At 33.8% G+C, this 27,855-nt stretch overlaps 1 protein-coding gene and 1 non-coding gene across 2 annotated transcripts; both read right to left on the bottom strand.

Annotated features, from left to right (window-relative positions):
* Positions 1 to 11,932: 11,932 nt before the first annotated feature.
* On the bottom strand, positions 11,933 to 12,011 carry LOC112000402 (small nucleolar RNA R160). Its single transcript, XR_002881723.1, has one exon. It is a non-coding gene; the product is annotated as a small nucleolar RNA R160 (small nucleolar RNA).
* A 5,279-nt stretch (positions 12,012 to 17,290) lies between these two features.
* On the bottom strand, positions 17,291 to 21,505 carry LOC112017788 (protein SIEVE ELEMENT OCCLUSION B). Its single transcript, XM_024050237.2, has 7 exons — positions 21,261 to 21,505; positions 20,807 to 20,899; positions 20,243 to 20,688; positions 20,046 to 20,140; positions 19,839 to 19,969; positions 18,446 to 18,904; positions 17,291 to 18,073 (listed from the first exon to the last, which is right to left on the bottom strand). The coding sequence occupies exons 1-7, from the start codon at positions 21,468 to 21,470 to the stop codon at positions 17,477 to 17,479; spliced, it is 2,031 nt and encodes a 676-aa protein (XP_023906005.1). The 5' UTR covers positions 21,471 to 21,505; the 3' UTR covers positions 17,291 to 17,476.
* Positions 21,506 to 27,855: the final 6,350 nt, after the last annotated feature.

The raw sequence follows: 27,855 nt of genomic DNA, 5'->3' as shown, positions 1-27,855 counted from the left end.
CACAGCTTGTCATATTTGTAACAGAGTTTATTTCCGAGCAGGGACAAAGAAGACGTCATATGAAATATGGAGAGAAAAGAAACCCAAGGTGAAGTATTTCAGAGTATTTGGGAGCACATGCTATATTCTAAATGACAGGGAAAATCCAGGAAAATTTGATGCTAAGAGTGATGAAGGGATACTCCTCGGATACTCCACAAATAGCCGAGCTTATAGAGTGTACAACAAACGCACTAAGACGGTGATGGAATCAATCAATGTGGTCATAGACGACACCATATCTGAAAAGGAAATTGATGATGATGGAAAGGGGCTCAAACTCAAGGAAAATGAGGATGATAATGATATGCCTCTAAGTGATGATGCTGAGAAAGTAACACCCGAAAAGGAGACCACACCTCCTGTATCAAGAAGAGAGACTAGATCAACACAAGAAGTCTCAAGTCCACTCACTCCTCCAGAAATTCAAACCCCAATTTCTCGAGACGAGGAACTCTCAACTTCCAAGAAACCTTCATCAAGAGTGACACTTAATCACCCATCAAGTAATATCATTGGGGATGTGAACGAAGGACTTCGTTTGAGAAAAGGGCTGAAGTATACTGCTAACCATGTAACATACAACTGTTATCTTGCTCAATTTGAACCCAAAAAGGTAGAAGAAGCTCTGAAGGATGAAAATTGGGTAGAGTCTATGCACCAGGAACTACACCAATTTGTTAGGAATGATGTGTGGGAATTGGTTCCAAGGCCTGAAGATACACATGTGATCGGCACCAAGTGGATTTTTAAGAACAAAACAGATGAAGATGGTGAAGTCATCAGAAATAAGTCTAGATTGGTGGCTCAAGGGTATACTCAGGTGGAAGGCATAGATTTTGATGAATCTTTTGCTCCGGTAGCAAGACTAGAATCCATTCGGATTCTTCTTTCCATAGCATGCATCATGGATTTTAAGTTGTACCAAATGGATGTAAAGAGCGCCTTCTTAAACGGCTTTCTCAATGAAGAAGTTTTCGTTGAACAACCAAAGGGATTTGAAGATCCTCACTTCCCGGGTCATGTATTAAGATTGAAGAAAGCTTTGTATGGGTTGAAGCAGGCACCAAGAGCATGGTATGATCGTCTCACTACTTACCTAGTGGATCGTGGGTTCAAGAGAGGTCAAGCAGATCGCACATTGTTTGTTAAAAGAGATGAAAAATCTCTTCTTGTTGCTCAAGTGTACGTGGATGATATCGTATTTGGTTCCACAATTGATAAACTAGCTCATGAGTTCTCTGAAGAAATGAAAAGGGAATTTGAAATGAGTATGGTGGGAGAGTTGAACTACTTCCTTGGACTTCAAGTGAAACAGCGGAGAGATGGAATATTTATTTCTCAAGAAAAGTATGCCAAAAATCTTGTCAAAAGATTTGGTCTGGACTCCAAGAAACATACATCTACTCCCATGAGTTCCTCAGCAAAGTTAAGCAAAGATGCAGCCGGCGTTGACATTGATCCAACTCTTTATCGGAGTATGATTGGTAGTCTCCTCTATCTCACAGCTAGCAGGCCGGATATTGCATTCAGTGTCGGAGTCTGTGCAAGATTTCAAGCCGCTCCTAAAGAATCCCATTTAACAGCAGTTAAGCGAATCATTCGCTATGTAAATGGCACATCTGACTATGGGATTTGGTATACAAAGGATTCGAATGAGTGTTTGGCAGGATATTCTGATGCTGACTGGGCAGGGTGCATAGATGATAGAAAAAGTACTTCTGGTGGGTGTTTCTATCTTGGAAACAACTTAGTTTCATGGATGAGCAAAAAGCAAAATTCAGTATCACTGTCAACGGCTGAAGCTGAATACATTGCAGCAGGAAGTTGTTGTGCACAACTGCTATGGATGCGAAAGCTACTGCATGACTATGGCATTTCTCAAGACACCATGTGTGTGTTCTGTGATAATACGAGTGCCATAAACCTGTCAAAGAATCCGGTTCAGCACTCCAAATCAAAGCATATCGAGATCCGTTATCATTTCATTCGGGACTTGGTAGAAGACAAGACAGTGTGTCTAGAATTCATCAATACTGACAATCAAAAGGCAGACATATTCACCAAACCACTTGATGGCCCAAGGTTTGAATCCTTGCGTAAGACAATTGGTGTCGGTATCATTCCTTAAACTCAATCCTCCGTGACATTTTTTTTGTTTTTTGTGTATTTTGTGTGTATTGTGTTTGTCTTCTTTGTGTTGTTCTGTTTGTCTCTTGTGTGTGTCAAAAATCCAAAAACACATAAAAAGTTGAAAATCCAAAAGGTTTGATCACTTTGTTGAGTTTTGTCTCCAAGCATGTTTTGCCCTGTACCTTTGTACTTATGGCTTTGTGCATTTAACGAGCATAGCTTGTCTCTCATGCACTCATATCATTGTGAAAGAAATTCTGAAATCTAAGTGATTGTTGTAAATAGATCTTCATCCTTGTCATGAATGATTAGTGAATGGTTTTGTTGATCTTGAGACATGCATAGACTCATGCCTATATATCTTCCCACTTTTTATTTTTTTTAAAGAGCTCTCTAAATGTAAATCTCCAAATGAAAAGAGATATAGAGCTGCAAAAGCCTGTCGCACACACTAGTATTTGACTAGGAAAAAGGGAAAGCGACCAAAATAAAATGTGTGATGCTCAAAAAGCCAAAGGCTAACTCATCAATTGAAATATCAAAAATTTCAGGCATCTATCTCACAATGAGATTCTCTTTGCTCAAATGTTGCAAACAATATGTTGAATATGGAGCCAAATGAAAAGCTTCAAAGTATTGGTATCAAGTACTTGTGGGAGGTCATATATGCATGTTTCTATAATTGAGATAGGTCACATTATCTAGTGCTAGTTGTGTATGCCTTGATTGAATTGATCATTGAAGCTTCACATTGGACTAAGAACTATCTCATTTTTGATATCCACACACATCACACAAGTCTATGTTCAACGAATGCCATATTCATTTGTGTGATTGTACTTGTTTAAATGTGTTTTCACATGCTCAATCTTAGTGGGCCAACACAAAAAGATTTTTGAGTATTTTTGTTTTGTTTTTGGAAAGTACTTTGTTTTTCCAAAATTGTGAATTTTTCTCAAAAACAGTGGTACCCTGTTTTGGCGACTAAGTCGCGGGTCAGCACAGTCGCAAGCCCCAGTCGCGAGCTCAGTCAGAGATTTTCGCGACTTACTGGCGAGTTACTACTCTAGTCGCGAAAAATACTTAGAAAATTTTTGAAAAATTTGTGTTTTGCTCTTTTCGCGGCTCATTTTGGCGGCTTGTTCGCGGGTGGAAGGTCCAATCGCGAGGGTTACTCAGTGATTTTCGCGGCTCAGCTCGCGACTCCTTCGCGACTAAACCTTCCAGTCGCGAAAAACACTTAGAAGATTTTTCTAGAATCTTTCCTTCACAGTGTTTCGCGGCTTGATCTGGTGACTTACTGGCGACTTGGATAAGTCGCGAAAAACGCATGTTTTGCGTTTTAAAGACAGTTTTTAAAATCGTTTTTTATCAATTTTCCCTCGATTTTCAGCAACTGTTCATTGCCTTCTTCACTCTCTCTCTCAAAGCTTTCGAATATCACTGAAAAATCCTTCATTTCTGCATCATCTCTGCACAAATCTTCAAGGAAAAGGTATGGGCTTTCTTGTTCTTTACTCCATTTTCATGTTTTATGAAAAATTCTCTTGAATCTCTGTGTTTTACTGTTCGGATTGCTATGAGGGTATTCTGATCTTTTATGCTTAAAATTGGAGTTTTGATGGTGTGGGTTGTTCTATTTTGGTAATGCCTAGCTTCTTGGGGTTACTCTATTATGGTATTTCATTTTTTTTATCTTCTCATTCATGGTTTTCATGTTTGTCATTTGTTTCTCTATGGGTATATCCTTTGGGTATACGATTTGTTGGATGATATGTGATGTTTTCTCAAATGTATTGTGTGCCTGTCTTGTGTGTGACCTTGGTTATGTGGTTCAATCTATTCTGAGTGTGTATTTACACATCTTGTGCATGATCCTGCTTCTAGGGATTAGCTTGCACATTTCATGTTCTGTTGGTTACATATCAGTGATAGCTGTTTTCATATGTCTGTATGAAACTTTCATCTTTACAGACTGAACTTGGTTTATCTGTTGGTCATCATCTATTCTTGGTTTGTGTTGTTGCTCAATACTCTGTTCTTCCTGAAAATTACATGGTCACTAATTTGTGTTTATTTCCACATATTGTCTTGTGCCCTTGTTGTGAACTTTTCTGAGTGTCTACAGATGGCTTCCACATCCTCTAAGAAGAAGACTCCTGCTAAGAAGGCTGATAAGAGATTAAAAATGGATAGCAACTTGTTTAGATCAGTCAAACATTTTGAGAGATACAGAGATTCCTTTGTAAAAGGAACAATTATCCAGGAGAGATTTGTGGATTTGCATGACTTGAGGGGTACATTCATTCCACAATGCTTTGAAGGAAGAGGCTGGGAGAAACTTCTGGGTGACTTACCTTTAGTGTGTGAACCTCTTATCAGAGAATTCTATGCCAATGCTGTGATAAGGGAGGAAGAGTTGAGTTGTTGGGTGAGGAAAAAGGAGTTTACCTTAGATGCTCATGACATTGATAAGGTTTTGGGACTGGAGGGTTTAGAAGATTATGAATTTACAAACTACAAGGACAGAATGGTCTCTCTGGAAACTGTCCAGAAAAAGATTGGTGGAGTTTTAGAAAGGAGATGTCTCAACACTTCTGACTTTCCCAAAGACATGAGGTGTTTAACAACAATTATGATGTACAATCTGTACCCTATAAGGAAAATGACTACATTGACGAATGCCAGAGCCATCTTTCTTATGGATCTTAAGGAAAATACTTTTATTGACATCAGTTCCCACATTTTTGACACTATAGTGGAAGAAACTAAAACCACCTCGAGGCCCAAGCTGGTGTTTCCAAGCCTTCTCATGAGAATTTTCAAAGAAAAGGGGGTGGTAATCCCACAAGATATCAGTCCCATGCCTCCTCTATCAGCCATCAACAAATTTACTCTAGTACGGATCCAGAGTCGTCTTCCAGGAGAAGAAGAAGAGGGTGTCCATGAAGAAGGAGATCCTATGGAGACTAAAGCAGAAGGAGCAGGACCAGTTTCCACACCTAGAGTAAGAGTCAAAAGGAGCAGACCCTCTACCTCATCATCTGTTCCTCCTGATACCCTTCAGATCATTCTGGAGAGACTTGATACTATCCATGATGTTCAGAATCAACAGACAGAGAGGATGACAGCAATGCAGGACCAGCTTGATGTACTCTCTGCAAAGTTTGATAGCATTCATACCAGCCAGGATCACTGACTCTTTGGCCATTCCGGTCAAAAAGGGGGAGATCAACTTTTGGGGCAGCTCTTGAGGGGGAGTTTAATTATGTTATGTGTTTTCTTTAAGTGTGATACATTTTGTTTGTTTTAAATATCTGTGCCTTAAGTTTGGTACACTTGTGAATCTTTGGGGTTTACTTATATAGTATGATGTTATTCAGCTTTTAGCATTGTTTGTTTGTCATTTGTACCCATTGTTGCTTTTGTAAGCTTTGAGGGTTGTTTCTAGCACTTTTGCATGATTGTAGGCTTGTATGGTTTGTGCCATGTATTTGCAAAAACTTTGCTTATGCAGCCTTTGTGCTTTGTGTTTTGGTACTTGTTAATGCTTTGCATTACCCTAAGTACAACACTCTTGTGCCCTTGTAGGATTGTTCCTAGATGCATATATGTTTGTATGCATTGGTTGAGTGTTGGACTTGCAAATGATTCTCTTCAATTGAGTTTATCATTTTTGCATGTCCGGATGTTCATTCCTTGTGTGAATGAACATAGTAATCACTTTTGCTTAAGTGACTACTGGTGTTGATCTTGCCATGAATTATTGCTTTTATGCCTATGTTCATTTTTGCTTGATCATGCTTATTTTGCTCCATATGCATATTAAGTTTTCTGCGTACAATGATATTGCTATGTTATTGTGTTTCAGGAGTTACTTATTCATATGTTCAAGAGCTTTTCAGAATCTAGAGTTAGGTGTGAGTGAGTTTTCCAACTGTTCCCAACTCACGTTTAAGTCTAGAGTCTGTTGTAGGGTTTTGTCACGGAATAGCCAAAGGGGGAGATTGTAAGGTTGAATTTAATCAACCATCTAATTGGCTTTATTCCGTGACCAATTTGCTTGTAATTTAGCACTTAGTAACCCTGTATTTAGGTGGGAAAATTGTAAGGGTAGTGTGTGAGAAGATGTGAAGAAAAGCTCAAGAGTGTGCAAGAAAAACAGAGTCTCGCGACTAGGACTCGCGGGTGGTTCGCGACTGGCAAGCCGCGAAAGGCAGTCACGTGAGAGGCACACTGGGAAGCTGAAGGGTCGCGCCAGCTGTCACGCTACAGGACAAAAGTTCCAGTCTGGCCAGGCCGTTACGTCGCGACTTGATTTCGCGACTTGGCCAAGCCGCGAGATCAAGTTGCCAACTTGCCCTGTTTGGCAAAAACTGACGTTTTGCATTCCCTTCTCACCCTACTATATATACACCCTTATACCCATCATATTGAGAGAGCTTCCAGAGAGAATTTTGTGAGAGAAAACCCTAGAGAAATACAAGATTGATTCATCCCCAATCTTCATCTAAAGAGACTCTACAAATTCCTCTACTCTCTTCCTCTCCATTGTCATACCCTTGAGAGGTCATTTACCAAACCCTTGTCTCACCACACCCACGTCTGTGAGAAGGTCCATTTGGTGCTTTGGGAAGCAGTTTGGAAAGGAACCAATATACATTGGTTGATGCTATGGTCAAGTAGCGGAATCCGGGAAGCTAGAGAAGAAATAGGTTCGGCGTAACCTCGTTGGAGCAAGAAGCTTGGAGGGCTTAGGTACTTGGGTAGATTAGGCTTGGAGGGTCTTCTGCTGTTCATATATCCCAACTACATTCTTTAGTGGATTATTTGACCGCTTGGAGGGCGGCGGAGAGGTTTTACGCCGAGGACTTCGATTTCCTCTTCGATAACACATCGTGTGTTGTCCATGTGTTTGCATCTTCTTTCCCTTTACCTTTGCCTTATATTTACTGCTGTGGATGTGTTTATATTTGGCTTAGATTGTTCTATCAATTCAGTTATAAGCTTGGTATCATATTCCGCACATAAATTGTTTGATATAAAGCTTGAATTGGTATTTTTGTTATTTGGGGTCTAAACGTTCAAAGGTGTTTTATACCCTTTATTGAACTTTCAATCTGGAAAGCAAGTTACTTCAACATCTATAGATGTTCCAAAAGGTAACATAGGATTCGGATTTGAGTTCCCAAGTTTCTCCTTTGGTGGATCTACGGAGCTTATGGCTGTTCCCAAGAGGAAGATACCTTCTCACTTCTCACTTCATTTTCATTTCAATGAGTAATATATCAATCTGGGTTTGTTGGTTTGAATTTAGGTTTAGTACAGTTGTGTTTGGGATTTTGGGTTTTAGAATTAAAGTTTAAAGGTTTTGGGTATTGCTAGTTTTGTGCTAATATTGCTCATTACTAATAGCTTGAGGCTTGTCCCTCAAAAAAAGAAGAAGTTTTAGGGTTTTTTTCTTTGAATCTATGAACTGGGATTACTTTCTGTGTTCTGAATTATTAATCTTTGAATTGTTATTGCTTGGTGTGATTTTGAGAAGCTTTTATGAATCAGGGTATAGTTTCATTTCCATAACATTGGTTAGGAGGTACATTTTCCTGTTGGCTATCCCATCCACTTCTTTGTATTTTAAGAGCCACAATTTTGTCATGTAGTGCTGTTGCATGACTTCACAGTTCACTCTTCTTTGTGTCCTAACAGCAACAATTGTATTATGTAGTGTTGTTATATGATTTCAGTATGTTAAAAAATGTTGGCTCATAATAGCTAATCATGTCTAATGACTGTTTAGGCAAGTATTGGTGTTTGAAAACTTAAGTTCCGACCCTCCCCCAATGGTGAGTTTTTAGGCAAGTGTTGGTTTTTAAAAAACTTAAGTTCTTGTTTTTAAAATGTTTAATGTTTGCTAAATAAAAGCTCTTGGCAATATTTTTGGGCGACAATCTGATTTCATTGCTGCAATGTTTGTGCTAGGGATTTTTGGTTTTCTGTCTTGTGGTTGAGCATTGTAATTGACTCTTAATCACTCTTTCCTCCCTTTTTCTTTCCCATTATATGAATGCTTTATTTTCTACAATGATGTAAGGTGTCCAATATATTGGTAAAACAAATACAAAACTTTTGGATTGGACATCAAATTGACTGATAATGCTTTGAGCAACACTCTCTCTAATGCCTTTTTATTGGATTTGCCAGGGTTTTTGTTGGTTGGGTTGTTGGGGTTTTTGTTGCTAGATGCACAGAATGATTGGGGGGTTTTGTTGATCGGGTTTGCTTGGTTTTTGTTAAATCATAATGGAGTAGAATGGATTTAAGTAATGGAAAGGAAAGAAGAATAAAGGAATGGGAATGGGATTTTGTGTTTTACGTAGAAACAACATGGGTTTATGTATTATGCTTGAAATATTATGGGGTTTTTGCCAAGATCATCATTTTCTTTCATTTATAGCATGAAATATTATGCTTTTATTTAATTTAATTTGTTTCTCTTCCTTGCCATAGATTTGTGGTAACTACAGTTGGTGTTAAGGGTTCCTCTGTTATTTTTTATCTTTAATTTTGATTTTTGTTTACTGAACCCTTGGATCTCATTTTGTTTCAATTTTGATCTGTTTGATTACTAAGTTTTATTGTTAACTATAAAGCTTGTTGATTTTTCTTGGGTTTTAAAATTGGGATATTGGCTATGGGCCGAATGTGCAGTGATTGAACTAAAAGTGACCTACTTGTAGTTGGTGTGTGTATAGGTCTCTTGGCTTTGGCATTAACCGAGAGTAAGTTCCAAATTTCAGAACATTGGCTTATTTGAATGCCTAATGTGAGTTTGGTAATCATCAGGATCATAGTTGCAACTTGAATGAGATTTCATATGTAATTGTTTCTTATTAGGATACCCCTTTGCTTATATGGACAATAACGATAGAAATAAGTAACCACACATTTAATGGCTTTGAGTTATCAATTCTTGAGCTAAAATATTTATTTTTGTTGTAATTGTATAAGTATTCTACTAGATTTTGTGGTGTTTGTATCCCTTCCTTTGTAGACTTTGTTAATAATTTAAATTTTAGCTTGTAATTATTTAGAGGGAGTCTATGTATGCTGCTTGTAAATACTTATCCAAAAGAAAAAATGTATGTTGCTTTTATATATATTTTCTTGTTACTAATACAGTTTGTATCACTTGTCAAATAATAAGTTTACTAATATAGTTTGTTGCTGACTTGAGTTTGTATGATCTCATGATTGAAGATGACTACTGATCTATTCCTAGCTCTACAAAATCCACAGAAATATCTTTGCCGCTTTTGGAACATTGGTTGAAGACATCCAATGGAGAGCATCACACTTCAGAAAAGTTTCTAGTTTTACAAATTCTTTATGTAATCAAGCAGCTCATGTAATAGCAAAAGAAGCTCTCAAGAGAAATTCTAAGGGAATTTGGGTGGAGGAACGCCCCCTTTCCTTCTTAATTCTGTATAGATAGAAAAATATATGGTAGACTAGGAAGATATTGTATATGCTCTAGAACATGTCTTGTATGCTAGAGATTTGATATTGTTTCAAAAGCCTTTCAGTCGAAGGTGTCTTATATTATACTGAGTAAGTTTGCTCCTAGTGTATAGTTTGCTTTGTTTTGAAAAAAATTTCTGCCATTTAACCTCCAAAAAAAAAAAAAAAAAATTGTATCAAATGTCAAATAATAAGGCTTACAGAAGGTGCTCTTATCATCTCTTCTTGTGGTCTGGTTTTCTGATTCTCATAACTTCTTTGACATGTTTTCTAATTTAGAATCATGTTTTGTAATCTTTGACATAGGTTGTGGACAAATGCTCTAATGATTATTTATATATCAATTGGTTTGGTAATGGTGTACTAGTGTTTTGAGTATACTTTGTACATTTGAATATATGGAATTAGGATACATTTCAGGTTCATAGCTTGTTTTGAAGCAAAAGATTAAAAAAAAAAAAAATCTCAATGCAAAAGGGGCATTATAATATCCACGAGCAGTCTCTAAGTTTTCAAATACCATATTAAGATGTGGTTCTGAATGCCTATTGCATGCAAAAGGTTGATTTGAATCATCCAATGACAAGTTTACATTATTTTGATCTTCGTTTATTTTTGACTCATCATGTACTAAGTCATCCACCATATCACAAAGTGAGATTGTTTCAAGTTCTTTGTTGTTCGCACTCATATTTTCAATTCAAGTAATTTTATATTTCAGTATGACCTAAAAAAAAAAAAAAAAAAGAGAGAGAGAGAGAAGAAAAATTCATAAGCAACAATTAAGAATAAAATTAAAATTTTACGCTAATATTACAATTATCATTAATAGTAGGAGAAAATGAAAATTGACATTGGTACATATAGCTCCAAGTACATAAAACAGCTATCAAATAGCTCCAAGTACATTGGTACATTGGTACATATAGCTCCACTCAATAAACTTTATTACATAAAACATCTCCAAGTACATCCTTATTTGCACTTTGGTACATATAGGGAGCAAATTGACATTACAAGTAGTAGAAAATTGACATTACAAGTAGGAGTAAATTATATTTGAAACTAAAAATATTTTAATAGCTATCAAATAAATGATACTAGCTGTGTCCTAGAGGCTAAAGTTAACAGCGGAGAATTCAATTACCACAGTAAGTAAACTTTTCGGAAAGGCACCTGTAAGAAGCAAAATTGAAAGAAATACAAATCAAAGAAAAAAAAAAAAAGGAGGAAACAATTCAGTCAAGGTTTAAAAAAAAAAAAAAAGAAAAAAAAAAGAAGGGAACACAAATTGAAAAATTGAAAGAAATATATATAGGAAACAATTCAGCAATCCTATCATACAATAAGTAACATTCTTTAGAATCTTCTAAACTGGGTTAGGTAACTACCAACCACCAAAAAAAAAAAAAACATCAGATTCAATTTAGTCAAGCAAAATTGTTCATAATCTATGTTAAATGACAGTCATCTCCTACGCCTTATGCCATGGACTTGAGCATTAAGCTATCATAGTAGAGCCATACACAACAAATAGGACTACGTAAAGATATAATGATTTGCATAAAAAAAATAATCAAATAGGACAACATAAAGATATTTGAGCAAACATACACATGGTAATCATTAGCAAATAATAGAAACTATATTCAAAATTTTCCCTGCAAAATTTTCATTGGCAGATAATACTCTCCTAGGTATCAAATCAGCTATTACACCTAATTTTTATCAATGTTTTGTATCTGCAGAACATTTCTTTTAGTGGACAGTCTGGAATATGAGTACATTAACAGGCTAAGAATTTTGGTGCCAGCATTCATATAAAAGTTCCCATTAATAAAACACTATAATTTCCATTCATTGGTAAGTGAAGAAAAGATAGAGAGATCATGCCTTTGCCATATACAAAAGCATTTAAAAGAATACTAGTTGTTACAATTGTGATGGCATTTGAGTACCCCCAACCAAGCATATAAGCTTTATTCATATTATCTTCTAAATTCACAATCCAACTAACTCTTCCTTATCAACATATGTCCTCTAAAGTTATCAATTTGGAGTTTCAATTCTGACCCCTCACCACACACATAGAGAGACCTTAAACCAATTTAAGGAATTCATAGAAAGAATAAGATGTGTTAACATATTAGAAAGTTTTTTTTTTAACTTAACCAAAAACAATTAAAAAAAAATATAAATGACCCATTAAATGATTGAAAGATTTGCTTGAATTGAGACAAAAAGCAATCAGAGAACTTTGAAAGCCAATATTAAACAGGGTTCTACATCATATTCGGATATAATAACCTCATCATATTGCTTTGCTTCTTGCCAGAATAGCTTTATCTTCACAAATTAATAATCAAGAAATCACATTTATACCATAAATAATTCATGAGGCTCCAAAGAAACCCATAAACCCAGAAAAACCCATCAATAATTCGAAATCCATGGGGAAAAGGGAAAATTGTGAAAAACAAACCTTTGGATTGTGGCTCATGGCGGCTCCGATACGTTTCCAAGCTCCACGCACAGCTCTGGTGAACTCTATGATGGTGAGCTCTGGTGTTTGGTGTGGTGGAGGTTTGGGAAAGCAAAGATGGAAGAGGGAGCTTTTGTTTGAGGGTTGTGGCAGTGAGCTTTTGTTTGAGGGCTATGGTTTTCTTTCTTCGTTCTCTGTTTGGAGTCTGTTTGGAGAGGGATTTAAGTGAGAACTTAATATTGTCCACGTGGCACGAGTCTATTGGCTGGTGTAAAACACTGGTTTTACTCTACAGCCTGACTAAATGTATTCTCAAAAGGAAAAAGTAAGAATAATAAAGGAGAGGAGGCAACCACAGGTAGGAGTGTGCATGGGTTGGTTTAGGGGATTTTTTGACCCAACCCACCATGGTGAGTTAAAAAAATTCAACCCAACCCAACCAATCACATAAGTCCAACCCAACCCACATGGGTCAGGTTGGGTCGGGTTGAACCCATGGATTGGACAACTTTTTTTATTACTATTATTATTAAATTGAACAGAAAAAAATATATCACAATGAGTTGATAAACAAAATATACATTAATATATGAACTAATATTCCAACTCACTTATACATTAATATATGAACTAATATACATTAATATTGACTTTAATATAAGATAGGAGAAAGAGCTAGTTATTTAAAAAAAATATATATATATATATTAATTATATAATATATTTTAAATATATATTAAATATATGGGTGGGTGTAGCTTAAAACTACAACTTCTTTTAAAAACATTAACCTTGCTACATATTTTAAAAATCTAACCATTGGATTGCATATTTTTTATGCTATTAACACATATGTCAAATTTTGTGCCAATTGAATGTTATTTACTATATGATCTATAAACTTATTTTTTATGCATAATTTTATTTTACAAAAACTTGTAGTTTAAACAATGGACAAAATTTAGTTACAAAATTGGTTATAACTTAAAACTACAACATACCTTACTCAATATCTTTTGATTGGGGCTGAATTTTAACAAATTCACCATTAGATTGTCTTTTTCTTATAACCTCCATGCTTACAAAATTTCTAGAAAATTTAAAACTACAACGTATCTTACTCAATATCTTTTTATTGGAGGTGAGTTTTGACAAATTCACCATTGAATTACATCTTTTTCTTATAACCTCCATGCTTGAAAATTTTTTTGAAAATTAAAGTTCAATAGTTATGTCATCAATAAATTGTTTGAATTGCAAGTTTTTGTAGTTTAAAATTATGCATAAAATATGAACTTATAGATCATATAGTAAATAATATCTTATTGATACAAAATTTGACATGTGTATTAAGAGTGTAAAGAAAATGCAATTCAACGGTTAGATTTTCAAAATATGTAGTAATTTTTTTATTTTATTGAATAAGGTTATAGTCTAAAGTTACAACAAATTTTGTAGCTAAATTTTGTCATTAAACAATTGATTGATAACATAATTATGGATCTTTAACCTCTTGAAAATTTTGCAAGCATGGAGAATATAAGAAGAAAATGTAACCCAATAGTGAATTTGTCAAAATTCACATCTAATAAAAAGATATTGAGTGAGATTGTAGCCTTAGGCTCAAGGAAGTCAGTTTCGTACCGTACCAGCCAGTATGGCCGAAATTTTCCATACCGGCACCTTCACCGGTACAAGTAGATTCTCATTTTTATCGGATTAAATAATGGCCATATTGGAGCTGTTTCGGCCATACTGGGATAATTAACGAATTTCGGCCGGTAAGTGCATTTCGGACAAAGCAAAAATCTTTGATTTATTTATAAACTTTTAAGAAAAGAGAGAGTTGTTTTGTAAATTTTAAGAGAGGGGAAGGCTAACAAGAAGAAGCAAAAGAAGAAGAAGAAGCAGCACCAGAATGCCATTCGTTGTTGTTGTTGATCACCCAAGCTTCTAAAGCTTCTTCTTCTCAACAATTAGTTCACCTATGGTTAGGGGTGTATAGCCAATCCACCAACCCGCCAAAATTAACTCAACCCAACCCAACCCATCAGGTTGGGTCAGTTTTTAGGGCTTGGTGGGTTGGGATGGGTTACAAATGTTTTTTTGATAATAGGTCAGGTTGGGTTTGGGTCATAAAATTCCAAACCACCAAACACGACCCGACCCACCCATATTCTTCTTCTCAACTATTAGTTCACCTATGAATAGGGGTGTGCAGCCAACCCACCAACCCACCAAAACCGACCCAACCGACGGGTCAGGTCGGTTTTTAGGGCTTGGTGGGTTGGATTGGGTTACAAAAATATTTTTGATAATAGGTTGGGTTGGGTTTGGGTCATAAAATTCCAAACCCGACCTGANTTAAATTCAAATTGATGTTTTAACCAATAAAGCACCTTCTAAAAATAATTAAATTTATTAGATATATATGTAATAGTATTTGAATTTAATTGAAAAACTTAATTTACGGTACCTTAAAGCCAAATTACATACTTTTAATTTGGATAAATTGTTATTTTCATCCATAAAGTTTAATTTTTATAAATCTAATCCGTAACAAGTGTTGTCATGCATTTGGAAAAGAGTTAATTTAGTATTTTTGTATCATAAACTGGAGTACTTTTTTCTATTCGTAAAATCTTTTTTAAATTGTCTTTATTTGTATGGATTTAACATGTTTGTGTCAAAATAATTCAAGCCACTTTAACATGAATGATGAACTAGGTTATCTCATATTGATAACGAGTCAAACAAGTTAATACATAAATGATTCATTTATTAATCGAGTCAAAAGATAGTTATTACACTTGGACTCGATCAAACATTAACCTAATCTAGGAGTTAGGTTATTGGCTGAACCCGCCGTTTACATTTATGCTTGTAAAATTTCAAGATAAAATGAGATTAATGGCTATCTCAATCTATAACATGTTTATATTTTGATTTTTTGTATTTTAAAATTATGTATAAGAAATGAGTTTATGAATTATATAGTAAAAGATAAAGTTTAGCTACCAAATATATTGTAGTTTAAGGCTATAACCTTACTCAATAACATAAACATTACTACATATTTTGGAAATCTAATCATTGAATTGCATGTTCTTTATGCTCTTAATACACATGTCACATTTTGTGTCAATTGGATATTATTTACTATATGATCTATAAGTTCATATTTTATGCATAATTTTAAACTACAAAAATTTGCAATTTAAAAAATTTATTGATGACATAGCTATTGATTTTTAATTTTCTATAAATTTTGCAAGTATGGAGAATATAAGAAGAAGATGTGATCCAATAGTGGATTTGTCAAAATTGAATAAAATTGTAGTCTTAGATTACAATCAATTTTGTAGTTAAATTTTTTTCTATAATAAATAACATTTTATTGGCACACAATTTTGTATGCGTCTTCAAACAGTAGAGATCAAGTAACTTAGAGGCTGTTTGGCTTCAAAAATTTCATCACTCAATTTTCGTCACTCAATTTTCATAACTCATCACTCATCACTCATCACTCATAACTCATAACTCATCACTCATCACCCATCACTCTAAATACTACACCCGTTTGGCACCATCACTCAATTTTCATCATTTAATATTTTTCACACTATTTATGGGTCCCATGCCTGTCATTTGGTCAGAAAAAAACTGTTTTGTGGCCCCACAATTTTTTCTGTTCTAATTTCCCCTCCTTAACCCCTGATACTTTCCCAAAACACAGACCCGAACCCAGCTCCAACCACAATAACGAAAACAGCAACAGCAACAGCAGCATCAACAACAACAACAACAACAACAACAACAAAATGTGGCCAATCAGGAAAAAAAAAAAAAAAAGAAACCCAGAAACCCGAACCCAGTGAAAAAAAAAAAAAAAAAAAAAAAGGAAGAACTGAAGACCGAACCCAGTGAAAGAAGAAGAAGAAAAAAAAAAAAAAAAGAATGGAAACCCAGTGAAAAGGAAAGAAAAGAAAAAAAAAAAAAAAAGAAGAACCCAAGCCCAGAAACCAAACCCAAAAACCAACGTGAAAAGAAAAAAAGAAAAGAAAGGAGAATAGAAAAGAAAAGAAGGAAAAAAAAAAAAAGAATCAACCCCAGAAAGTGAAAGAGAAGAAAAGAAGAAAAAAAAAAAAAAAAAGAACCAAGCTCAGAAAAGAAAGGAAATAGAAAAGAAAAGAAGGAAAAAAAAAAAAGAATCAACCCCAGAAAGTGAAAAGAGAAGAAAAGAAGAAAAAAAAAAAAAAAAAAAAAAAGAACCAAGCTCAGAAAGTGAAAAGGAAAGAAAAGAAGAAGAAGAAGAAGAAGAAGAGAGAGGAGGAGGAGCAGCGTCCCAGACCACGTGAAAGACAAAAAGAAAAGAAAAAAAAAAAAAAAAAAAGGAGATAAAGAGGGAGCAAAAGTCAGATGGTGGGACCGGGTTTGTAATGGTATTTACAATTTTGCCATTGAGAATTGAGAATTGAAAACTGAAAACAGCCAAAAGTTGTTTTCAGTTTCCATAACTCATAACTCAAAAAGTAGAGAATTGAGTATTGAAAACAGAGTTATGAAAATAGAGTATTGGTGCAGGCAAACGAGTATTTTGCTATGGGTCCCACCATTTTTGAGAATTGAGTTATGAAAACTGAGAATTGAGTCATGAGAATTGGCCATCCAAACAGCCTCTTAAATTTTGGGTTGAAGTAATCATGCTTATTCTCTTGCAAGGGGGATGGATTGTGACAGTGGCCCGACACGCTTTGATTTCAAGATTGTGTGCTTAAGAGGCCCATGACCTTCGCTGGGATGATTGAATTTGAGAGTCATTATAAATAAATGGCTTTGGGTTGTTGTCTTTCATCTGTTAGTTTATTGGGTTGGAGGAGCCCAATATTGTATAGTATAAGTTTCTAGTTCCCTTGGGATTTGAGGTCCAATGTCGTTAAGGGTTGCTTGCAATTTCCATTGGGCTTGGAGCCCAATATGTGAAGTATCTTATGTGAAGGTGATTGGGCTTGAGGCCCAATCCCAAGTAGTGGCATCCATTTAATGTTATTCGGCTTAGGCTTAGCTAAAGGAAGCCCACCGGAAAAAAAAAAAACTACTGCCATGCATAATAAATACTTAAATACACCCTCCAATTGCATCATGAACGTCAAACGATTACATAGATAATTTTCTTAACATGGGCATCAGATTACCATCGTAATCAAGATTCCCTTATAGTAGAATTACTCTTATACATCACACAAGTGGTACTCATAACAAACTTACCCACATAATTATTTGGTAGAGATAAGAGGTTGCCATTTAGTGCAGTGCATTCATAGGACCATCAATGTGGCAACACTTATAGCTAATATAAGTCTCCATGATACGAGGACACTCAGGGCATTTAATATGCTCTGGGTACTTTCCAGCATTCATGGGGATGTCAACACTGCAACAATGGCGACCTGTTTGAATAATCTTCTCATAGTGATCCTTGAAACAAATTTCAAAGCCAACCTCACGCACTAGCTCCTTCTTTTTGTCAAATTCCTCCAAGACCTTCAACATTGTTAACCCATTACCATTAACCACCAATCTAGAGCCTTTGCTCAGCACAGCCCATCCACTTTCAGTCTTGTATGAAAGTAACTTTTGGATTTCCTGAGTTACAATGTCTTGTTCAGTCTTCTTGTGAGTCTTGGAGAAGAAAAAGCTCTCTATGCGGTTCCAGAAATTCCCTAAGAGGTTGGGTTCATCCTCCCCTTTACTGCCTTTTCCCACACAGAACAACTCAATGGAAATCTTTGTATCCTTCATGACTGGGTCATTAGCCAAGGTAGCTGCTTTCCTGTTAAATTGTTGGATCCATTCGTTGTCCTTGCCTCCATAGAATAAAATGTACTTCTCTTGTTTGATCTGATTAAACAACAAAGCAATAATTTTATTTGAATTAATATGTTTAAAATTTGCTTTTCAAATTGCATGAATATGTTTACATGTCATTGTGTGTGACCATGATTCCTCACCACATATGTGATCCTCCCCATTTAACTTGAAACGAAGAGAAAATTTATTTCATTATTAAAATTTTATTTTTTGAATTTAACAATATATAGTGTCACGTCATTTAAAATTTTAATATGACAATAAATACACTTAAAGATTCGTAAATCTTAATGTTTATATATAGACTATAAAATGAATTTATTTCAAATGCAGAGGATTTTAATATGGAATGTAAGTATTTATATAAATTTAGATTTGAGAAAATAAGTAAGTAAATTTTACCCAATTTGAAACATTTGGATGGATGTCAAACCATACTGATACTATCCCGTCCACACTATTGGTAAGAGCTTCTTCAACCGTAGTAGTGAAAGGAAAGGCCTTCATTCCCCATACTCGGATCATGTGGAGTGCATTTGGGTGTTCCACCTTCCCTTGTCGATTCATCACCACGAGGATTGGCTTATTTTTGAAGTTCCACTCCTCTTTAATGAACTTAATGCCTGCTATTGTTGAAAAGTACTGTACTACGTACCATGGCCACTTAGACCGCATCATCTCAAATTTCTTTCGTAGTTCATCGGTCCATTGCTCCACAATTGGAATCCACACAATTTTATACTGACCTTCCTTTCTTATTCCTTCAGAAATTGGCTTGAGAATCAAAATATCATCATTGGTGATGTCTAGGGCCGAAATGTAAAACAAAACATTTTTCCTTTTCAGCACATCGATATTAACCTGTTTATGCAATACAATTATGAAAATTGAGCTATGTTAGATTGAAGTTGTAACATGTTCATAATTAAAGAGATGATGTAATTATTGCATAGTTTAGATCGAATATAGTTATATACAAATGTACCAGTGGCCGGACCTGTTAGGCTAGCCAGCTCAAAAATTTGAGGACTTAGGTTAGAGATAATATATGCCCATAACACTTAGGCTGGCTATTTTTTATTGGTTCAACATCATTTTGAGTTGGGCTTAGGCTTGATTTACGACAACAACCCTATTCAATAATTGATTTTTATTTTATTTATATGAAGAAAATTTTAAATTATATACTATTTAGTCTTAATTTTAAATTATGCATAAATGAATGAGAAAATAAATTAAATTTTATGTACGATATTATTGATAGATATGTCATGCATTTCAAAAATGGGATTAGGTTTGGACTAGGCTTGCAGCTTGCTAGCTACTCTCTTTATTAGGTTGGTTTGGGGTCCGCTTAGGTAGTTTACAGTTTCTTGTAATTTATTTGCATAATGTTTATCAAAAGATATAGTTTTTGATAACTTCTAAAATCATAGTTGAGCTAGATTCGAGCCAAACATGAGCAAATACTATAACCCGGCCCAATGCTATGGACACCCTTATTTTTAGTATGCTATCAAAGATGGTTGGATTGGGATCCGGGGTACTGTATCATGCAATACCTCTCACATCATTTTTTACTTTTTCAAAATTTTTAACTTTTTTTAAACTCTCAACTTTTTTACTTTTTTAAACTTCTTTCGTCTAATGGATAGTATCAAAAGTTAACTTTTTTGCTTTTAAACTGTACCATTGAGAAGGTATTGCATGGTGCAATAGATCTCAATCCATTTTATAATAGTGATAATAGTAGTAGAAATAAAACCATAAAAAGTGATATGTCATTAGAGCTAACCTTTCCGTTAGTGGAACCATCAATGAGCGGCTGCACATTATCTTTGCCAAAAATAAGTGCCTTGAACACCTCCATGATCTCGGTTGGGGTTTGTAAAAGTTTGATGAGTTTTCGATATGCCTCTATTATCTCTGCATTGAACAGCAATCTTTGTTAGAATTCCTATGCATTTTTAATCTATTATATTTCATGTGCAACATATTTAACCTATTTGATGACGGCAAAGTGTAATCTGCCTCCTTAGCAAGGTAAGGGTGAAATTGATTTTTTGAGCAAAGGGTGATAGATCCTGTGTCCTATCCCTGAAATTAAGCAATAAGCATGGTTATTGCGTTAGATTAAATATATGATATTATACACAATTATTTCTGGAAATATTCTTCATTTCAAAGGCAAGGACTTACTCATCATTAATGATGCAATAAATTTGAGTCATACAAGCTGCGATAGTTATGATAGCCCAATAGACATCTATTGGGATACGGTCCATGGCTATTGACAAAGCTGGTACATCTTTTGTACCATAGATGGATAGCTTCTCCAACTCAAACATGCATTGAATGACTTCTAATATGACCTTGACCAAGTTGTTAAGTTCAACCATCGCTTTCTTGTGTTTCTGAAGGCCTGGACGGCTTAAGATGGTAGGTACTCGCTTCAAGATCCCAATTGGTTTGGCAAGTTGGTCCGATGAGTGAAGTTGGGTAAGGAGCCAGAAATCCCCATACTCCATAGCAAAAGCCGCAAGTGTCAATACTGCCTTTGAATCCCATGAGTAATTTGAGAGATTATTAAGTATTGACATTGTTGTTTTGTGTGCAAATTCCTCACCCGGAGATTTGCATGTCATCTAGCATTACGTAATTTGGCGGCAAATTACCAATTGTTAGAATAATAGTTAGATTATTAAATCTATGCTTTTATAATAGTTACAATGGGGACAAAAGATGCTATTCTTTTGTAATTACCAGGGAGGAAAGATGCTTGAGCGTACACAGTGGTGGAGTGAAGCTAGCTTTAGGAGCCTTTTCCTCAATGTTCTCCGGGTATCCATGGGTACCCTAGAGTAAGCCATAAGCAATTCTCCGTGAGAAAACTCAAAGACATATATGAAGGGAATAAAAATTAGAAATTACCAATGTTTCTTGTTTAAATTTAAACAAAAAACAACTTAGCATGCATCTATTTATTCCTTTCAAAACTAAATATGAGAAATTTTTTTTTGTTCGTATCTATGCCATTGATGAGGATATAAGCCATGGAAGTTTACAGATATTGTGATAAGTTATTGATGTTTCGAAAAGTTTTAGTTATTAGGAAATTATGTTTAATTATTTAACAATAATTCTAATATTTCTTCTCTCGTGTTAATTCAAACATCTCATAAGAGAGTATTTGCATGTAGTGGTAACATATATATACCAGCATAATATTGTCAGCAACAACCGTGGCACGCTTGAGAATGTTTTCCGCGATAGCGAAAAGAGAATCCTCATCAAAGTTGTCATCGTCAGCATGAACATGGGTTGCATAAATGTGATCCGTGATCTGCTCGTCCGACATGGTTAACACGCTCAGCTTAGCCTTAATGGGTTGCTGTGCAGAAGCTAGCACAATGATGTTGCTGGCCATTGTGTTGTGTATAAACAATGCAAGGAAACTTAGAAAGTTCTAGGTTTTTAGGGCAGAAGAAGGGAGAAGTAGGCAGTAGGCTTGTGGTGTTGTGCAGTAGCATGGTCCCCTATTTATAGTCTTCAGGACCTGAATAACGCAACAAGCAAAGGTTATAATCTTAGTTCCATGGGGTCCATAATAATAAATGCACATTTTAACGTATGTATCTCAATGAATTAGGTCAGATTTTTCGTTTGATTTTCAAACATATGGCTCTCCCCTGTTTACGCGCTAAATATACATATTTTTTTTTAATGAGAAATATACATAATTCAACAATAGATACAATAGGAATAGGTACCAAAAAAAAAAGTGAAAAATATATATTATTCAAGAACTGGTACAAACGAAAAAAAAAAAAATATACAATAGGAATAGGTACCAAAAAAAAAAGTGAAAAATATATATTATTCAAGAACTGGTACAAACGAAAAAAAAAAAAAAAAGTCGTCACTCGTAAGTGTTCTCAATTGTTAACTTGGCCAAAAAATTAACTACTTCGTCACTCGTAATTATTAGATTTTATACTTTATTTTCTGAACAAGTGATGGATATTAGTCTGCTGCTTCTGCAAAATTTAAATGCCAAAAAAAAAAAAAAAAAGTTCATGTACTCATCAATGGGTTTGATTTGACAAGTGTGAACTACCTGTTGTTTGAAAGATTTTTTTGATGAATACCTGTTGTTTGAAAGATAATTTATTATGTTGTTTTTCTTTTCATAATTTCCTTATTTAATGTTATAGTAAGACTCTCGTCAATTTCTACTATTTCAGCTGCTATTACTCTATCTGTCATACTTAAGACTTGTTTTGATTTGATTAAAATTTAATACAGTGCATTGTCATTTGACTATAGTACAGTACCTTTTTAATACAGTACATACGCAATTGGAAAAAGGATATCTGAATCAATCTGGTAGAATAATGTAGCTCGCCTAGTGAATACAAAGTAACGAATAAAAATGCTCACCAATAAGAGAAATCGAATCAAGAGAGAAGGCAAGAAAATCTCCACCCATCCAAACCACACTATATGATTGTAAGAGTTAGCAAAAAGAAATCCCTATTCTCAAACGTCAAAGACTGATTTGATTCAAAATAACACTTATTCTTTTTCAATCCATATATGATATCTTGGACTTAAATAGACCAACATGTAACATGAGTAATAAAAACTTATATTTTTAAGACAAGAACATTTAATAAATCTCAAACACTTGATCAATTTATAATTCAAAACACAAATGACATAACAAAGTTGTTAATAAGACTAAGGAATTTAAACAAAAAAAAAAAAAAAGAAACTGTAGAAACTAAATAGATATAACTAAAAGCAAGAAAATTCAAGCGCCTTCAAAGTGCATTATATCATCTTAGATATTCTATATTAAAATGGCCATAACTCACTCTATTAAACTCCAAATTACATATAGTTTGATGCGTTGAAAACTATAGAAATTGAGTTTTACAATTGCAAATGCCTTGCTAACTAATGCTCTTGTAATAACTCCATAATTAATATTGAACACACACCTTTAACTTCTTTGAACTTAACTAATCCACTTTTTATATATATATATATATATATACAAGATAAAATTTATATTTTAACTTAATCTAAATATATATGTGTGTGAAACTCTCTCCTGAAGACTTGAACCCCAGCTCTAGCCTCTCACACCCTACAAGCACTTATACTTGTAGAGTGACCATCGTACCAAAAATGTACGGTGGTTAATTAATCCCCTTGAATTTGCAAAAAAGAAAAGAAAAGATGACAAAGACATAATTTTTCATAATCTATTTCACAAATGTTGACATGGCAAATTTCGATTAGAACAATATTACTGTTATATGTATAAATTATTGACACGATTTTTAATAGCACTAATTACAACACGCCATCTCAACTATTGTGAAAAAATTAATAACTTTAGACTTTCATAAAGTGGAATTTTGATATGACTTGGACCTCTAAAACAAACTCCAGCACCACCACAAACACATGGAGAAAATTAAAAAAAAAAATTTAAAACCTAAAATTTAGGCACAAGCCCAACGGATAAGATGCCAGATTTTCTTCAACACAAACCACATGTTTCAGCAAACCAACCAAAAAAAAAAAAAACAAAACAAGGATAAGAACAAGAACAAAAAGTCTTAATCCCATATCCTATTCTCAAATCTGAAACCCAATAGTCGATTGCCAAGTTGTCATATGATAAAATAAAGCTTTCTGAAAAGAGAAGAGGTCCAGTCATACTGCGGTTGATTTTCCCAATTGCAGATGTGAAACCTATTGCGCTGACAAAACGATAAAAGTTAAAGAAGTTTGATTACAGATAAGGGAAATGTCAGGACAAAAAAAAAAGTTAAATAATAGGTATATATTTTTGTCACTCATAATTTATCAAATAACACATTATAATAAAAATTGTAAAATTTTTTATATCTCTAGCATTCCTCTGGATAATAGTGAGTGAGAACGCATAATTATGTGACGACTGACAAGGACGATGCATGGTAAAGTGGTCACAGTACATTAAAGTGGACAGATAATTTGCCGATTACAGACTCTCTACAGATGATTTGCCGATTACCGGCAAGGACGATGCATGGTGAAGTGGTCACAATAAATTAAAGTGGACAAATAATTTGCCGATTACAGACTCTCTACAGATAACAGATTTGGAGCATAAAATAATGTGAGAAGACCAAAGGGGACAATGGAGATATACATACCCAATTTAATTGCCATATATGCACAAGCTCTTTGAAAATAAAGATTTGGAGACTGGATAATGAGCGTGGAAAGGTGAAAGGATGTGAATAAAGTGAAAGCATCGATACAATTTTTTTTTTTTGTTTATTTATAATTCAATAATTGGGGATAAGAAATTTGAACTATAATGCCTGTTAGTGAAATTCATCCAATAAAAGTCTTCGTTTTCTTATCATATTAAGCTTATTGAAGTTATGAGTATTTAATATAAGAGAAATGATATATCTAAAATATTTTTACTACAAATTCTAAGTGACAAGTTGTTACTGATAAGCAAAAAAGTAGTTTAATTGATAGGTTCAAATTAAAACCAGTAATAACTTACCATCTATAATTTGTTATGAAAATGTTGGATGTAACACTTTTCTTAATTTAAATATCCTCATTAAAGGGTTTTTTTTTTTTCCTTTTTTTTTTCTTTTTTTCTTTTTCCCACTTGATGGCAAACTTTGTATAATAAATAAAAAGGTTCTAAACTAAGGTTTTCTTGACTATTTATTTGTTTAAACAACTTAGATAATATTTACATAGGTAATACAAAGGTCCTTTTGGATATACATCACTGTTAGTTTCCTTAAAACCTTCTCTTCACTCCTCTAGTGTGTATGTGTGTGTTAAAATATTTAGTATTCTAAAAAAAAAGCATTGGTAATACTAAAAGTTTTGTAGCTCAATTAGCATTTTTTTAATATATTTTTAACAATAATATCTAAAGTTCAACTTCCAATGTCCTCAACTATCAAATTATCCCAAAAAAAATTTCGTAAGTTACTAGGTAAGTGTTAGATTGATAGCAATTATTGTTAAAATATTGTCTTATAGATTGTGATATAGAAGGAAAGGAGTAGGTTCCAAAGTTCTGCGAGAGCTAGCTTGAATATTCACCGTTTGTATATAGTTCTCCTATCTTACACATATAAGGTAATTACATAAAATAATCCTTGTAGATGGTTTTAAGATACTTGTTATGAGATTTGAATCTAGGATCTCATAAATCACATAAAACATTGGAAACAATAGACCAGCTTCTTGGAATTTTATGTTTTATGACTTGTCCTACATTGAAATTTTTAAAAACTTTTGGTGAATATAAAGTAACATAAACATCAAAAAATGTGGGTTCCAGTTAGCTCAACTAGTAAAGTCTCTGATAGTTGTACAAGAGATCTGAAGTTCAATCCCCGCCTACACCAAAAACTAATTAGTGTCTTGGTCTGATGATAAAGAACTATCATTAAGAGTGGACGCCATAAGTTGAAACTCTCTATAAAAATAAAAATCAAATCAAATCAAAAAATAAAATGGTTGACAAAATCTATGTACATGTGGCTCTACAACACTTGTTCTTTTGGTGCACTTGGACACGTGGCATGTGCATTTGTGTCATCAAGAGTAGATGATGATTATTTAATTCATTAAAAAGGAAATGAAATGCACTAGGTTATAACTTCTCGATATTATTTTCTGATGCAAAAATAATTGATTTTAAAAATATAATTATTTTATAAATATTTTATGAATTATTTTGAAAAGTCATGATGTTCAAAAAGGAGTTAGGTGTCAATTTAAATGAAGAGTCATAAGTCTTCACTGTCTATAAACAAAGGACCTAAATCATAATCAAATACAAAATTTCTTAGAAAATTATTTTTAATAGAAACTTCAGAATTGTTGTTTTCATTTGTTTACTTTGTTGTATCCTAAAGGCGAATTACTTTTAGGTAAGATGTCCATCTCCTTCTCCTTTTTCTTGATATATTTGATTGAAATAAATAAAAGGTCATGCTAACGAGTGCCCTTAGAGCACTTATTAATAATCCATTTTAAGAAATTTTTTATACCACTTTTATAGGAAATAAAAAAAAACTGTCAAAATATTTATTACTTTTTTTTATTTCTCATAAAAACTTTTTTTAAATGAATTATTAACCAGTGCCCTAAGGACATTCGTTAGCATTTCCCATTAATAAAATATGATCGTCTTATTAGTTTGTGTCTAATTTTATCTTTTGCCAACTAAACAAAACATTAATTGCCCAAATGAAATGATTAATTTTAAAAAAAGTTCATTGATTTTACCAAATCAAGTTTCTATCTGTAGGGTATTTTCTCAATCAAAAAAAAAAAAAAAAAAAAAAAAAAAAAAAAAAAAAAGGTCTCTATAGGGTAGTACTCTTTTATCAATTTATTATTGATGAATATTAATTTATCAAGATCGTCCATTTCTTGATGGACAAAATAAATGCTATTTAGTACAAGGCGTAATCGTCGTACATTAATAACAAATGAAGCCATAAAAGACATTCAATGCACAAGACAACTAAGGAGTAACATATGGACACTAACGGACGAATAGCTGTTAATAGATAATAAAAGATAGTTATTAATGCTAACAGCTCCATATCTCAGAAATGCAGATATTCATTCACACAATGAGTACAAGAATTATTAAACCCACCCAAACCAAAGAGAGAAAGGTACATAATTTCACACTCACAATTCCTAGCCAAATTTTCTCTCTAATTTAAGCAAGTAAATCATTTCACCTTGAACTGACTTTTATCATCAGAGGGTCCTTGGCTAACACCACATCAGTGTTCTATCATTTGGTGGTCTTTTTTTGCAGATTGATCATCGAAATAGCTTATCATCGTCCATCAGCATTAACGAAGAGGCAACTAACGATTTTTTACATCATAATTATAAGTCTAGCTTTATCATACCATTAGTATTTTGATTCTTTCTCATCAACTTTTCTCCCATTCACAATATGTGAACTCTGGACTTTGAAGTTTCAATGATAATGACACGAAAACATTTAGGATTTCGGTCAAACACTGCAAGGTATAAAAGGAAAACCCTAATTACGTTTTAGAAGCTCTTGGAAGTCTTGTAAGTTAATCCTGTGAGATTTGTGAGGTTTTCATAATCTTCTAACTCTACAAGCGTCTATCGAACGAGATCTATGATCAAGAATTGATGGAAACAGGTTGTTGCATAAATATCTACTACTAATGGTGATTTAAAACCTTTGAGTGGGATCTCAAAGTCACAAACGAGAAGTTTGTGTTTAACAAATCCAAGATACAAGAGTCTGTGGAGTTGGAGTTGCATGTGGTCATGTTAGTAAGATCTACATGAGGTAGCTTTAGATTTAGGGTTTAAATCTATTGGAATCTTCCATTCTATCATAGTAGATTTGTTTACCTTAAGCATAGTTAAGTTAAATCATTTTCAAGTTTTTACTTTAAAGCGGTTGGTTTCATTGGTTTTTCTAAGTCATCATATTACTGTCTTCTTTACTTTTTTGCACTAAGTAATATGTTTGCAGGTATTTAACATAGATCTCATAATTAACCTAAATAAATACTTGACTAATTCATTAGGTTAAACTAATCTGTTTTCAAGGGGTCTAAACAAACAAACATTTATCTCTTATGCATATTGAGGTATGAGCAATGCCTTCATCTAAATACTTAAGTTATCAAAAAATTTCTTGGTAAGTTGAGAAAATTAGAATGAGACTTTCCAATTGGAAATTGCCATTATCACCGCAAATC

Source organism: Quercus suber, unplaced genomic scaffold, assembly GCF_002906115.3.
Source record: "Quercus suber isolate HL8 unplaced genomic scaffold, Cork oak 2.0 scaffold_10, whole genome shotgun sequence".
NCBI classification, from domain to species: domain Eukaryota; kingdom Viridiplantae; phylum Streptophyta; class Magnoliopsida; order Fagales; family Fagaceae; genus Quercus; species Quercus suber.
This window is presented reverse-complemented; position numbering and strand designations above follow the sequence as displayed.

What these genes read in the sequence shown, in the direction of transcription:
- LOC112017788 (XM_024050237.2), bottom strand. Translation starts at nt 21,470, where the DNA reads ATGGCCAGCAACATCATTGTGCTAGCTTCTGCACAGCAACCCATTAAG. An exon ending in TTGCTGACAATATTATGCTG is followed by an intron (nt 20,900 to 21,260) that starts GTATATATATGT and finishes GGCTTACTCTAG; the next exon opens with GGTACCCATGGATACCCGGA. An exon ending in TCAAGCATCTTTCCTCCCTG is followed by an intron (nt 20,689 to 20,806) that starts GTAATTACAAAA and finishes ACGTAATGCTAG; the next exon opens with ATGACATGCAAATCTCCGGG.